This window comes from Apteryx mantelli, chromosome 2 (assembly GCF_036417845.1).
Source record: "Apteryx mantelli isolate bAptMan1 chromosome 2, bAptMan1.hap1, whole genome shotgun sequence".
NCBI classification, from domain to species: domain Eukaryota; kingdom Metazoa; phylum Chordata; class Aves; order Apterygiformes; family Apterygidae; genus Apteryx; species Apteryx mantelli.
This window is the reverse complement of record NC_089979.1, coordinates 151991115-152005583: the sequence shown is the minus strand read 5'-3', so window position 1 is coordinate 152005583 and position 14469 is coordinate 151991115. Positions and strand designations below refer to the sequence as shown.

General features: G+C 37.7%; 1 protein-coding gene across 1 annotated transcript in view; it reads left to right on the top strand.

Moving 5' to 3' along the window:
• ODAD2 (outer dynein arm docking complex subunit 2) overlaps positions 1–14197 on the top strand; it is a 96235-nt gene extending 82038 nt beyond the window's left edge. Inside the window, exon 19 of the mRNA XM_013949258.2 lies at positions 13975–14197. Coding sequence (XP_013804712.2) covers positions 13975–14088 — 114 coding nt within the window. The 3' untranslated portion in view covers positions 14089–14197. The remainder of the gene's footprint in view (positions 1–13974) is intronic.
• Positions 14198–14469: the final 272 nt, after the last annotated feature.

Sequence of the window (14469 nt, the reverse complement as noted above, 5' to 3'; positions counted from 1 at the left end):
AGATGGAATTGTCTGTGTTTCAGTTTGTGCCCGCTGCCTCGCGTCCTGTCGCTCGGCACCACTGAAAAGAGTCTGGTCCCATCCGATCAACACCCTCCCTTCAGATACTTGTACACATTGATAAGATCTCCTCTCAGCCTTCTCTTCTCCAAGCTAAACAGGCCAAGCTCTCTCAGCCTTTCCTCATAAGAGAGATGCTCCAGTCCCCTAATCATCTTTGTAGCCCTTCGCTGGACTCGCTCCAGTAGTGCCACATCCCTCTTGTACTGGGGAGCCCAGAACTGGACGCAGTACTCCAGATGTGGCCTCACCAGGGCTGAGTAGAGGGGGAGAATCACCTCCCTCGACCTGCTGGCAACACTCTTCCTGATGCCCCCCAGGATACCATTGGCCTTCTTGGCCACAAGGGCACATTGCTGCCTCATGCTTAACTTGGTGCCCCCCAGCACTCCCAGGTGCTTCTCTGCAGAGCTGTCTTCCAGCAGGTCAGCCCCCAACCTGTCCTGGCGCATGGGGTTATTCCTCCCTAGGTGCAGGACCCTGCACTTCCTTTTACTGAACTTCATGAGGTTCCTCTCCGCTCAACTCTCCAGCCTGTCCAGGTCTCTCTGAATGGCAGCACAGCCTTCTGGTGTATCAGACACTCCTCCCAGTTTTGTATTGTCAGCAAACTTGCTGATGGTGCACTCTGTCCCTTCATCCAGGTCATTGATGAAGAAGTTGAACAAGACTGGACCCAGTACTGACCCCTGGGGGACACCGCTAGCTACAGGCCTCCAACTAGACTGTGCCACTGATCACAACCCTCTGAGCTGTGCCATTCAGCCAGTTAAATATCTGTTGTACTTAGTCATGTAGGTTATAAAATGGCAGATGAAATTTAGCATAGATTCATGTAAAGCATGAATAGGAAAAAAAATTTATTTATTCACTAATGGGCTTTAACTTGACTGTTGTTTCTCAGGAGTGGTCTTGTGGTTAAGCAGTTTTATGAAAAGGTCAGCTGAATATTCATAGGTAGCCCAAAGTAGAACTCATTGCCACTGGGTGTTTTTGATTAAAAAAAATTACAGTGTTTCATAAAGCAATTAAACCAGTGAATGAAAGACAGGTCTATTAAGAGTTATGAAGTATAAAGTCATTGCTTTTGGCTGAAGAAATACCTAGGTTATAATTGCTGGAAGCTGTGATGGTTAAGAAGAAATAACACCATATGCTTCTCTGCTCTTATACTTTTCTCGAAGCATCTGCTTTTGACTGTTGTCTGAGACAGGTAACTGAGCGAGATGGACATTTGGTCTGGCCCAGTATGGCAATTCTTGTGCTCTGTGGGCACGCCAACCTGTAGCAGCTCATTTAGTCAGTAGTCTGTCTTATACTTCCTAGAGGTGTCAAATCTCCTGTGCAAGTACACCACAGTTGTGAAGCTCAATACAAAGTTTTTACCATTTGTGAAAGCAATGGTTTCACTACACTGGACCATAAGGTACAGTACAAATGTGCAGCAGATCCAAAAGAGCTGCCAATAACTATCTGTTAGAACTGACAAGCTGTCCTGATATTTGGGCAAGGCTATAAAGTCCTCACAAATGATTTGAACTTTTTTTTTTTTCTGTGTAAAATACAGCTAGGGAGACCTTGAAGCCATACATCCCTGACTTTTGATCTTGGTTTTGCTTCTGATTGGTCAAGCTGTTTCTGTTATTCTCTATACTTTTCATCTCATCATCCAAGAATTCTCATAAAATATGCAATTAACCATAAGAGTTCTTTATCTTTAAATTTGTCTTGACTTCCTGGGGGGAAGAAATTGATATTCTGTCTAATTCTTGAGCATCACATACGCATAAGACAGAATTGTGCTTATGAGAAGCCACTCTTTAACAAATGCCAGTATTCTGCATAAAGAGGCTCCTGTTCAGGAAAGGATGTTAAGTTTCCTTGATTTGACCATGATTTAAGCATGTGATGGAGTATTTTCCTGGAAAAGTAGCCTCTTTAAGCTGGGAAGTAAAGGATGAAAAAGAGAGTATATTCCACACAAAGGAGTGCTGCTTTGTCTTACACCAGCTTCCCAATAATTTTATAAATAGGTTGCACTGTGCCCTGAGTATATTCACCCAAGAATGTCCAACATGCTGTCAGAAGTGTTCTTATACAGCATTAGTGTTATGAAATGATAATTAGGATAGCTAGTTAAACAACCTTTCCAGCCATTTCATGCTTCTTAAGATGCAAAGTAGCCATTGTATTAAATTCAGAGTATTAATCCCAATTCTTTTTAGCTCTCTGCAGAGATAGCATCCTGCTAGAAGGTCCACATGATTTTTTTTTCTTTTTTCTTCTTCTAAAGCATAAAGTTGCATGGTTTTACAAAATTAAATTTCATATCTTCCCTCACATGCTTTAACCATCATAAAAGCATAAACTTAAGCATATGCTTAAGCATAAACTGTGCTTTAACCAGCATAAAAGCTCTAGTAAAACTTTTATATGTGTTACAACCCTCACTTGCATAAGCATAACTATAACTTTATTTTGTAAAACTAAAAAGCCCAAGCAAATAAAAAAAAACCAAAAACATCCCTGAAACTTGAAGCTTGGAATTAAAATTGAGTAATCATTCAGCCAAAAGGTTGAAGAAGAGACCTCTGCTCTAATCAGAGGAAAGTTTTAGACTTAACTACTGTCAGTGATTTTTTTATTCTCTACTGGATAGTTATGGCATTTGAGATGAAAGGAAGCAGACCAAGGCCTCTAAGATTTCCTGGCTGACATGTACAAGGCAGGCAGGCAGATAATAGTGCTTGCTTGCAGGCTACACAGTATTTTTCTAAATCTCTGATCTCACAAAACTTCCAAAAATCAACAGCTACTCAAATAATTTGTGGCCAGAGCAAGTCTTTGAAACAGTTTGGTGTTTTAGGGTGATTTTTTGTTTCTTTTTTTACAAAACATTTGTATAACTCCACACTAGAGAACTATATGCAAATCACAAATAATTAGGCTGAATATGACCTGAATGGAGTGCTAGTTCAAGCCCTCTCTTATGTTTTAACCACAAAAGAACCCAAACATTTGCCTTTCTCAATAAGTCTGTATGGTAATGATTTTCTACAGCACAGTCTTTATGAAAGCATAGAAATTTCCAGCACAAGTAAATGTATTTTATGATCACTATATCACACTGTGTTCATAAACTAGTGCTCAAATGACTCTGAAGTTTAGGATGATTACAGGAAGTTGAATCCTCAGTAAAAATTAATTTACTCCTTACTTTTTTCTAGTATAACAAATAAAGAAGCAGTTTGAGAATCTGAAAAAATAACTTCCACTCTGTGTTCATTCTTGCTTCTATTTTTCTTTTCCCTGACATCATACATTTAATTCTGTCTTTTGTCTTCCAGAGCATTACAAAAGTAATGACAAAAAAGAAAAACAATACAAAAGTTAAAATAATCAGTATACACACAGTTCTGAAAATCTCAATATCAATTTAAAAATAGGGAAAAATAAAGAAAAATGCATTCCTTAGTTCACCTCATCTTGTAATCCAGCATAGAAACTCACAAGGTAGACAGAAAGGAAGGACAGACAATTTATGAAATCCGCAGATGTGAATGAACATGCTGACTATACAAGGACCCTTGCCCATGAAAGGCCCCAGCTCGTTTCTTACTTGCTCGCTTTCAGAGTTTCATATTGGTATGAATAAAGCTGAACTGTGTTTATACCATCTATAGATTTATTTATACTGTGTCATTTTCTTTCTGTGTTTAATGTAATTTCTGTCTGCTAAGTATCCTTAGTAGTGCCCCAAAATGAAGGAAATTCATACAGGAAGAACAGCAAATAAATAACCAGTTCAAATAGACCTCTCACATTTTGGCTTGACACAAATTATTGGCTTTCTTCATTGGAAGAGGTACTAATTGTATCCAAAAGAATAGTGAAATTATATATGTATTTATTCTCATTTATGTTAGCTGTTATTTGTTTTGGGAAGTTACCTTCAGTTAGGAAGGAAAGCCAAATGTGAAGAATTAAATTCTAATTAAATTATTGTTATTAAATTACATATTCTCATCTTGGAATATGCCCAGAGCAGGTTCTAGAAGTCACTTTTTGATTTTGTGACTGTATATATGTATGTTTATATTAGTTTCATAAAATGTTCTAATTAAGCATTCTCTAGTATGTTCACTTAGCTTAAAAACAGACTAGGAGTTGAACTATGCCAGTCATCTTCCAGTTTAGGTAAATGTATGCTCTGCTGCCACCCACACACCTCAGAACCTGAGATTATAGGTCAGTCTTCTAGTATGCCAGAAAAACAACAGCTTTAAAATTTCCTGGCTCGTTATTTGAAATAAATACTATCATATGGATCTCCCATAAGAACATCCTGCTTTTGTCCCCAGACTTTGATATGTAAGGTTTACTAGAAAAAAGCACCCCACTGATTTTGATTATTATGATCATATATAGGCAGAGAGACAGACACTTAGATCATTAGACCTAAAGCTATATTGACTTTAGAAATCAAAATCAGTGGTTGGAATTGCATACAGAAGAGAATTTGAAGTTAATTCAAACATTGCAGTAGATGTTTCATACCTTTAAAATTATGAGTATGGTCAGATTTTGTACCTTTTTCTCGGATAAGGTGCAGCTTGAGATAAACACCGCAAAATTTGTCACTGATCTGGAAACTGTAGTTTCTGATTGCCGCAGTTCAGTGTTGTCTTCAAAGATAGTCTAGTTATAATACATTTCAAGAAAACTGGATAAACTAGAGAACCAAATGCACCATGGTTTTGGAATGTGAGTGTTAATGGACAGCTTAGGGCTCCTTCTGTTTCTCTGACTCTCTCCTGATAGTTTATTTCCAAATGCCCCCTCTGAGCTCCCATATAATCTTTGTATGACTGCTAGAGATAGAAAGACAGACGGAGACAGAATTACAGTATTCACAGTAACAGTAATTTTAACAAAATTTGGAAAATCAAGACTAAACAAACTAGCAATTTTTTCTCCAATTTCCTGTACTATCCCCTCAGTAATATTTGGGAAGGGAGGAAACGTAAAAGTGATGCTCACTTAAAATGAAAAAGAAAGGAAAGTATGAAAAAGCAGGTAAGTAGGGAAAAGAAATAGGAAATAATAAGAAGAAAGATTGATCAGGTTGGCAGCAATATAAGGGAAGGATGGTCCCCAGCATGTCATTAAGCCAAACTAATTATGAAAAGGAAAGGAGCATCCATGGTGTTAGTCTACCATTTTGAATGTCCATGTAGTAAGTAAGCAGACTCCTGTTTTAATCTTAATAAAATGAATTTCCAGTGAATTGAAAAAAGCTTTTCTTCAATGTCATTCTTTTGATATTTTGAAAAAGTTCTTTGTTCTCTCTATCCCTCCAAGAGCTTTTTATATGTTAATCTTCTCTTGAAAACTACAATGAAATAAAAATAAAATAGAGAAAGTGGTTCAATAATAATATGCTGTAAGACCTTTGGCTTCATCACTTCTGGATTATCAGATCTGCGTATTGCTTTTTGTGGGATGAATTTCATATCCCATAAGACTCTCTGTACATTGGAATGTTCATGATGATTGAATTCTTTCTAAATATTGCACCAAACTTCTTACAGCTGAGTATAGATTCAAAATATCTGCCTTTAAGGACCTGTCTCAGTTACATATAATCACACTTTTTAAACAAAGATTAGAAAACATTTTTAGTGTTAGCTTTATTTAGGTACATTACCTTTGCATGATGTGTATATATTTAGTTAGATTCACATCTGAAATTGTTGGAAATATTTGAAGCCCTATGAATTACAACTTGAGATAGGAACCCTTAAAACTTAACATATTTTAAAGCATCATGAAAGTTTACAAAGTTTTAAAACTATTTTACGTTTTACCATTTAGCATTTTGTTCACTTTCTCCTTTTCACTGATATTCCAAAATTCTCTGCCCATTTGTTATGGCCTTGCAAGAAGTGGTGCATCCTCCCCTGAATAATTATAAAATTAGAAGTAATAGACAATTAATACAGATGAGATGTAGGAAGAGCTGTAGGTTATTTTTTTTTCATATTTTGTACATATATACAAACAGGCAAAAACGTGTGTATTTTTAAATTGTGTATATTGTATTATAATTCCCTTTAGACATTCGGGGTTGTATGCGTTTTCCAGCAACTGAAGCAATAGAACATTTAACCTTATTGAAGAGTCTGAGAACTATGATACTATTTAGTATTTTATTAATGTGTACCTGAGAGGACCTCTATTCAAGAGTATTATCCCCATTGTAGTAGTCACAGTTAGATGAGTTGGAGAAAGATGGTCCTTGTCCCAAGTACTTTTCAGTTTAACTATAGTAAGGAGGCTACTAGGTGAAAGAAACAGACAAAAATGAATAGATAACAGGAAGGAAAAGGAAAAAATGAAGCTGTACACAGAAGAATTTTAAATTGCAAATCTATCATGACATGAAATCAATTAAAATTCACTGAAATTTTGTGTTCTAAAGAAACAGTAAACATCTCATGGTAGGGTATAAATAAATCAGACTACTTCACTGAATCTATCAAGCCATACTATTCTTTCTCCCTTGTTTCCTGGTAATCCCTTGTTTGCTGGGATTCAGCTCACCCAGCTGCAGCCATGTGAAAGTTCAGCTGTTTCGTCACACATGGTCATACAGGAAAAGGTAAATGCCTGCAGAGGACAAGTCACCTGTCCTAAGTCCCAGAATAGGGGAGATGAATCGTCCTCTGGAAATGCACCACAAGCTGCAGACAAGTTTACTATCATCCTGACGCTGTCCCCCAAGTCCTGCACCCATTTGCGGAGGGGGAGCAGGTTTGCCTGTGCCCCATCTCTGCTTTCCTGCCTGAGGATGGGAAAGAAGAGGCAGCTGCTGCCCAGCCCACTGACTGCCACCACGTTCAGAAAGGGCACCTTAGCCCAAGTGGCAGCCTTTGGGCCTCCTCATCCCACCAGCCCTGTTTGACTGAGTTATCCTCTTTCCATTGCTGCCAGAATGGAGATGTGCTTCAGGGGACAGAGAAGAAGAGGAGAGACAGGAATGAGAGAGGAAAGGGAAAGAAGCCAGGTGGACTCTTCACAGGATTTCTCCCAGCCCGTCAGGAGACTGTCCGTGTGCACCTCTTCACATTCAGAGTGACTGGACTAGGCTACATCAGGGGCTGCTCTGACTTTAGTCCCAGAGAAAAGAGCACATAGATGAGAGAGAATCAGCACTGTGGGTGCCCATCTTCTCCCATCCCTGGGATTGCTCAGGACTGGACTTTCTATCTCTGCTAGCTTAGAGTATTCCTTGACGCAGATGAGTTTACATCTGAAATCTAGTCTCTTTGTGCCACCTGAGAAAAACAAAATTAACAAAAAACACTGCAGAACTTGGACTAGTGTCTTCTTAGGAAGCTATGTGGTACATATTGTCTTATCTTTTTACTCAGCTGAAAGAGAAAATCAGGAAATCAACCTGACTTTTAGTTTAGAAACAGTGACTTAGCTCAACTTTCATTATGCTTTGATTGTGCAGTATGTTTTATTATTTATAATTTAATTGTATGAGAAATATTTTCATAGGAATATGTGTAACATAACACTCAAACTAGGTGCTTTAATATTTTCCAGTGTGCAATATGGTGTTGAAAGTTAGCAAAATGTTGGCTGGATCTAGACTGATACTTTCTTGGATAAGCTTCTACCATATGCTTTTATTTAAAGTATTTTTTTTCTTTTAGGTTAGATTTATAAAAAGCATGTGAAAAATGTCTTTTTTGGAAAAGAAGTGCTATGCAATTAGAAGATCAGAGCATTAGAAATTCAGCATCCTTTAGGAAATGTTGCATATAGAAGAAGTCAGACATTAAATCTAAATTTTAAAAAAAGGCAAGTCCTACCACTAACTAGAAATGCTATGTCAATCTACAAGATGTCATCACCAGAGTAACAGACAGAATCAGCAGTCATATTGAAGCAAATGTCTTTAGTTCCAGGAATTTTAGGCTCTATATGAACTCTGACTAGCTTCCCAGTCTGTGTCTGGATATGAATCTTGTTGAAGGAGTTTGCCCATATTTCCTTCTAATTAGAAAAAATCAAATAAAATTTGTTTTGCAGGGCAGAAAATCTAAAGAAGCCAGAAAAAGGGGGCATTAAATATGCTTTTTAGAGCTATTCTGTATTCATTATTTGCTTTCATGTTCACAGGACTCCAGAGTATTGAGTAGGCTGATCTTTATCTGTTTTGCATGAGCAAAGAAACCTCTGTCCAGCAGTATTGCTCTACACTTTCCACTGTTTTGGAAAACATGTTGTAGATACATCACATGACTACCCCCTTATTTTAAGATGAATACATGCAAAAGTGTATTCTCTCTGAAAACACCACTTCCTATGTCTCCTGCTTCCCACTAGTGAGTCTGGAAGCTGCAATAACTGTGACTGAAGGAAAGTGAGTACTTAAAAATTATTGTACGCAATACACAGAGCACCAGTACCTTCTGAGATTTTTGTCAGATTCAGGGTTTATTGCTGTAAATCTTCAAATATGTGCATTTTTTATGCTTTGAAATTCCCTTGTGCTACTTCTTTTGTAGAAGTGAAAAATCCTCGAAAGATATCCTCATAGAAAAGAGAGTTACTAGCCTTCTCTGAAAATATCATTTTTATTTTTTTTATTTTACTATGGATCCGTTCCCAGATTTTGGAAGGAGATTTTTACAAGTGCTTATCTTGATGCTTGTGTTGTCCTGATTGAAGAAATAGTTTTTCAGTTAATTATTTCGTGTTTGTAGAGATTTCACTTTAAGGAAGCTATGCTTTTCAGACCATGGAAGATGGCATCATTCATGATATACCAGTATGCAAGTAAATGCCGTGGCTTACACTCTTACCTCTTACTGCTGCCCTGAGGAACAAAAACCTTTCAATTTTTGTTATCACTTCGGTTTATCATAGAGCATAAGATCCAACAATGAGAATTTGCTAAGCATGTCTTCAGAGCAGCAGTTCCTGACAACAGTCTGGGGAACACCAGACTGGTCAGCCTCACCTTGGTCCCTGGGAAATTGTGGAGTTAGTTTTCTTGGAACACATTTCTGGGCTCACAAAAGAGAAGCAGATGACTGGGAACAGTCAGCGTAGATTTACCAAAGGTAAATCAGGCCTGACCAACCTGATTGCCTTCTATCCTAAAGTGGCTAGGGGTGTGGATGAGGGGAGAGCAGTGGGTGTCATTTACCCTGACTTTAGCAAGATTTTCAAAACAGTTTCCCACAATATATTTCTGTCCAAGTTAGAATGTTTTACAGTCTAGATGGGTGGACAACCAAATGTGTAAAAAAACTGGTTGGAAGATCCAGCTCAGAAGGCAATGGTTAATAGGTCATAATCTACCTGGTGGCCAGTAAGAAGTGGAGTATCACAGGGCTCTCTACTGGGATCTGTGTGTCCCATTTACCATGTTTACCAGTGATCTGGAGAAGGCAATGGAGTGCTTACTCATAATGTTTGCAATGACATCAAATTGCGAGGCGAGGCGGTGAGGGTGGTGGGGGTCAGTCAATACGTTCAAGGGCAGGGCTGCCATTCAGAGGTATCCAGACAGGGCTGGAATGGGCTGACAAGAACAAATGCAAAGTCTTGCACCTGCAAGGGAAGAACCCCTTACAGTGACAGAGGCTGGAGACTGACTGGCTGGGGAGCAGCTTTGCTGAAATGGACAGGAAGATTTTGGTGGACAGCAAGCTGAACGTGAACCAGCAGTGTGTCCTGACAGCAAAGAAGGCTAACAGAATACTGCTAATATAGCAGGAATATAGCCAGTAGATTGAGGAAAGTGATTCTTGCCCTTTACACAGTACTCATTAGACTGAACCTAGAACAGTGCATTCAGTTTTAGCGCCCCCCCCCCCCCAATGCAGGAAAGACATGAATGAACTAGAGCAAGTTCAGTGGAGGGCCACCAAGATGGTTGGGGGCTGGAGCACTTGCCCTGTGAGGAGAAGCTGAAGAAACTGGGTATGTTCAGCCTGGAGAAGCAACAGCTTCCAGGGTACCTAATAGCAGCCTTCTCATACCTGCAAGGAGGTCAAGAAGATGGAGCCAGGCTTTTCATAGTAATGCATGGCAGGAGGATGAGAGACAAGAGGCACAAATCAAAATGGAAGAGACTGAATATAAGGAAAAACTCCTCCATGAGGACAATCCAGCACTGGAACAGGTTGACCGAAGAGGTTGTGCGGTCTCCATGCTTGGAGGTTTTCAAGATCAGACTGGATAAAGCCTTGAGCAATCTGGTCTGATCTCCTAGCTGAACAGGAGGTTGGGCTAGAGACCTCCTAAGATCTCTTCCAACCTGCATATTCTGCATATTCTATGATTGTACAGTCCTAATACAGTCACGCTGTTCTGTGCTGTTTTAAAGCTATGCTAACAATATCAAAATCTCCTTAATTGTTGTGAATATTTAGATGATTTGGCTGTGCATTACTTTTGCTTTTGGAACCCATAAATGCTACATATGCCCTTTACATTCTCTAAACAGCTTGTATTTGTGCTTATTTGCTGGTATGACGTGCTAACTGTGCAAAAAATTTTGGACTCTTGCCTTAGATACCTGCCAACTGAAAATGAAGTCTACATAGTACTGCAAATGCTTTCTCTGTCTATGGAAAGTGCCTTTTATATGCCATAAAGAAGCATTTATACCACATGCTTTTTTACTGCTTCTCACATCTGTTAACATTTACATGGGTCAGAAAATAATACCTGAACAGTAAAGGGAAGGGATAAATGAAGTTCAAGGGCATTGCATGAAGAGAAAGGACATATTATATTGCATTGATGCATCAGAATCAAAAAAAAATTTCTTGGATTTGTCAAATATATGTAATATGTATATATGATCCATGTATACTATCTGTGAATGCATTTCCATAGCTGAATTGGACAACCAAATTGCCAGTGAATTGAGCTGAACCACAAAAGGATCAGGGAGCAGCAGTCAGGAATTGAAGGAATTATAACTTTGTTGATATATAAGAAGAGGATAAAATTTTATTTCATTTAAGACAAAGATAGTAACAGCATTTATATCAAAATCTTCAAAGTTGGATTCCTAAGTATGGAATTATCTACTTACATTGAAACATTCTGCATTTTTGCTATTTGTCTCCTCAGTTGCCTCTTTGTTAGCACATGGAGTAAGTTGACTGGCAAATGTTGCTGTATATCCTCCATCCCCAGAGGCAGCTACTGTGTTGGACTGTGTTTCCAAGAATATTTCTTTCAAGTCATATTGTGAAAATCCTAAGACACAATGTAATATGGGATATTGTACAATGTGGCAGTTCTTCTGGATATTACCCCTGGCAAGTGACTTAAAAGGAAAACCAATTAGAGAGTGACTGATCCTTGCCCCACCAAACCCAGAATGGAAAATTCCCAGTTTTTAATATCTCCATTAAAATTGTTGTTTGCATTGGTGGCATTCATATCACCTATTCTTTAGAGTGTAATAAGGTATTTTGAATCATTGGCCTGTTAGAGCTGCTGGTTTTGCATATCTAACTTTGATTCTCTGAAATCCACCTGAAATGTGTAGTGCAGTCCAAAGTAAACAGCGTAGATCCCCCCTCCTACCGCTGTGGTTGCTTAATATTGAACTTGCCTAGGAAAGTGTCAAAAAAGTATCTATTTTCTGAAGTCTTCTGAGCCTAGAAACAAATGGTGGCTAAAAGAAAGAATAAATAACCTTGAACTGAGGCCTCCATACCATATGTAGACATAACAGAGGCAGATTTATTTTTGCTTTTTACTCTATTTCTACTAAATAACATCTCCAAAACATTAACTTCATGATGAACTTTTGCTCTTATGAATAAATAGCAAGTCTCATCTTGAAATTATTATGAAGTTTTGGGTTCCACACTCACTACACTGAAGAAGCCTTGCACTAGGTCTATGAAGATATAGAGAGTAATCGCATAAGGCATATGGTTTCCTTGCTCCAAAATTTGAAACTTATGGCTTTACCAAAATACCAGATGTACAGTATGTACATACATGGTTTTGGTTTTCAGTCATGGATATGAAGGTCTATATCAGTTTTCTTCTGTAAGTTCTGTAAGAACATTGTGAGGTACCCAAAGAAACACTTTACAGTTTAAGTTGATGAGAAATCAACTGTAGAAATTAGCAGGGAAGAAGGATATTCATCCAGCAATATTTCTTTCAAAAAAAGTGAATTGTCTGATAAGGCTTGCATTCTGGCTCTTGTGCTCTGTAAAGCAGCTTTATCACTACATGGAGATGTACAGCTTGGTCTTGTCCCCGGTTGAAATCAGAGGTGAAACTTCCACTGACTTCACTGCCTGCTTAACTTGGCCTAGATTTTGCATACAAATAAAATATAAAAATATAAAGCTTTCTCATATCATTTGCCTCTCTGTTTTAACTCAGGTATATCCTTTCACAATGTTCACACTTTAAGAATTCTTATCTAGCTATTTGTGCATAAACATTTGATTACATTAATGGAAATTATAGGAAGAAGAATGGCTAGAAGAATTTATCAGTGATGCTTGATTTACATAAGGCTCTTTTTTACATAATTCAGGCATATTACAGGCAATCTTACAAGTTATATATATAGGGGTCAAAGAGTGAAAGGTGACTGGCAAGATGCTTATTTTGTACATTTGGCTAACACAAATACTTCCTCAAGTATAAAATGCTTTGATCTCTATAAGCAAATGCCATATGTGTGCAGCTGTGGCCCATTCTTCATGATTGCTGGAAGGTTACAAAAAGGTAGCATATGAATTTGATGTCTGCATTCAATTTATGCTTTTATATTTAGCAGTTCATAATTTTATGTAATATTTTAGCTGTATGAAAAATATGCACGGGACTTGAGTGATAACAGATTTCTTTGTGGTTTGACTCAACATTGTTTGGGTGAACGCAGAATCCTAAGTATTGCAGACTGAAAATATAGGTTTTAATTAGAGCTGTCTGAGCTTCAAAATACCTGAACTCACATTAAGTTTGGCAGATTTTCAGAAATCTGAGGATTGCATGGAGCTGATTTAAGCTAAGCAAGTCTTCTGTTTTCCAGCATATATTGCATTTGCAGTTGCATCACTGATTGCAACACGCTAAGAAAATAAGAGCCAAAACCATTATTAATGACTTTCTGATATGTAAAAATATTTTCTCATCAAGCCCTCTCTTATGTCATACTTGTGTTGAACAGTGCCTTACTCCAAGGGAATTTCCACTGAAAAAATTGAATGGCTTCCAGAGTAAAGGATCTGCTCCACATGACTGAAGAGCTGAATCAGCTCCAGAAGTTTGGGGCCTGTGTTGAACTTTTGTTTTTCACTCTTACGTGCAAATATTTCAGAATGATATGCCCAGACCGTTATCCCTCAAGCAGTTTAACATGAGTGGTTTGCTGTGACAATAAAGAAACCTACTGCAGTCAATGGGACACGAGGGCCCATTCACATGCATCTGGTTTCAAGATCAAGGCCAAAAAAAAGTGCATAGCTTTGTTTGTTAAAAATCTTGAGCATGGACAAATATGCTACTATGCCTTGAGGGGGAAATCATGATTTCAATTAAAGCATGTGCAATTTCTACTCACAAGAAGAAATCCAAGTCAGAACTGATAGACAGATGTAATAAGATAATCAGTAAATCAGTAAATGAAATGACAGGTACAAGTATGATAAAACTTAAAGCATTCTGTTTATATATCTTAATTTACAAGATTTTTGGTTAATATGATTTTTAACATTTTATTTCTCTACATGTGTGTGAGTAAATTTATACAGTTGTTGTATATATGATTTGAATATTTGTTGCATAAAAAGCATATTAATTTGTTTTTCTTATGCTGTTTTTCTTTTGTATTTTTACTAGCTCCTACTAGCTATGGTAGGCTCTACTGATGAAGCTCTACAGGAGGCGGCAGCTGGCTGCATAGCAAACATTCGCAGATTGGCTCTGGCAACAGAAAAAGCAAAGTATGGTTGATGCCTTAACAGCTTTTTCCAACACACTGCTTTTACAATACAGCTACACTTAAATGCATGACTACTTGATCTAGTATCTGTATTTCACAGCAGAGTTCATAAAACGTTTATAGGAGAATATTTTAATAATAAAAATACATCTGCGAAAACAAAAGGATGTTTTGTTTGTTTTTACCTTGATGGTGTGTGTAAGATATGTCAAAGTAGTTTTCTGTAATTAATAAGCTTGTTTCTCAGATTCAATTTAGATATATGTGTTTTTGCATATCTGTAAAGTTACAGTAAATACATTTTCCATTACTGCCTGTGTGTGGCTGTGCAGTAATTTATGAATGTCTTGAACAATTCCCTTCCTGCTAAACTTGTCTAATCATCCTGTCAC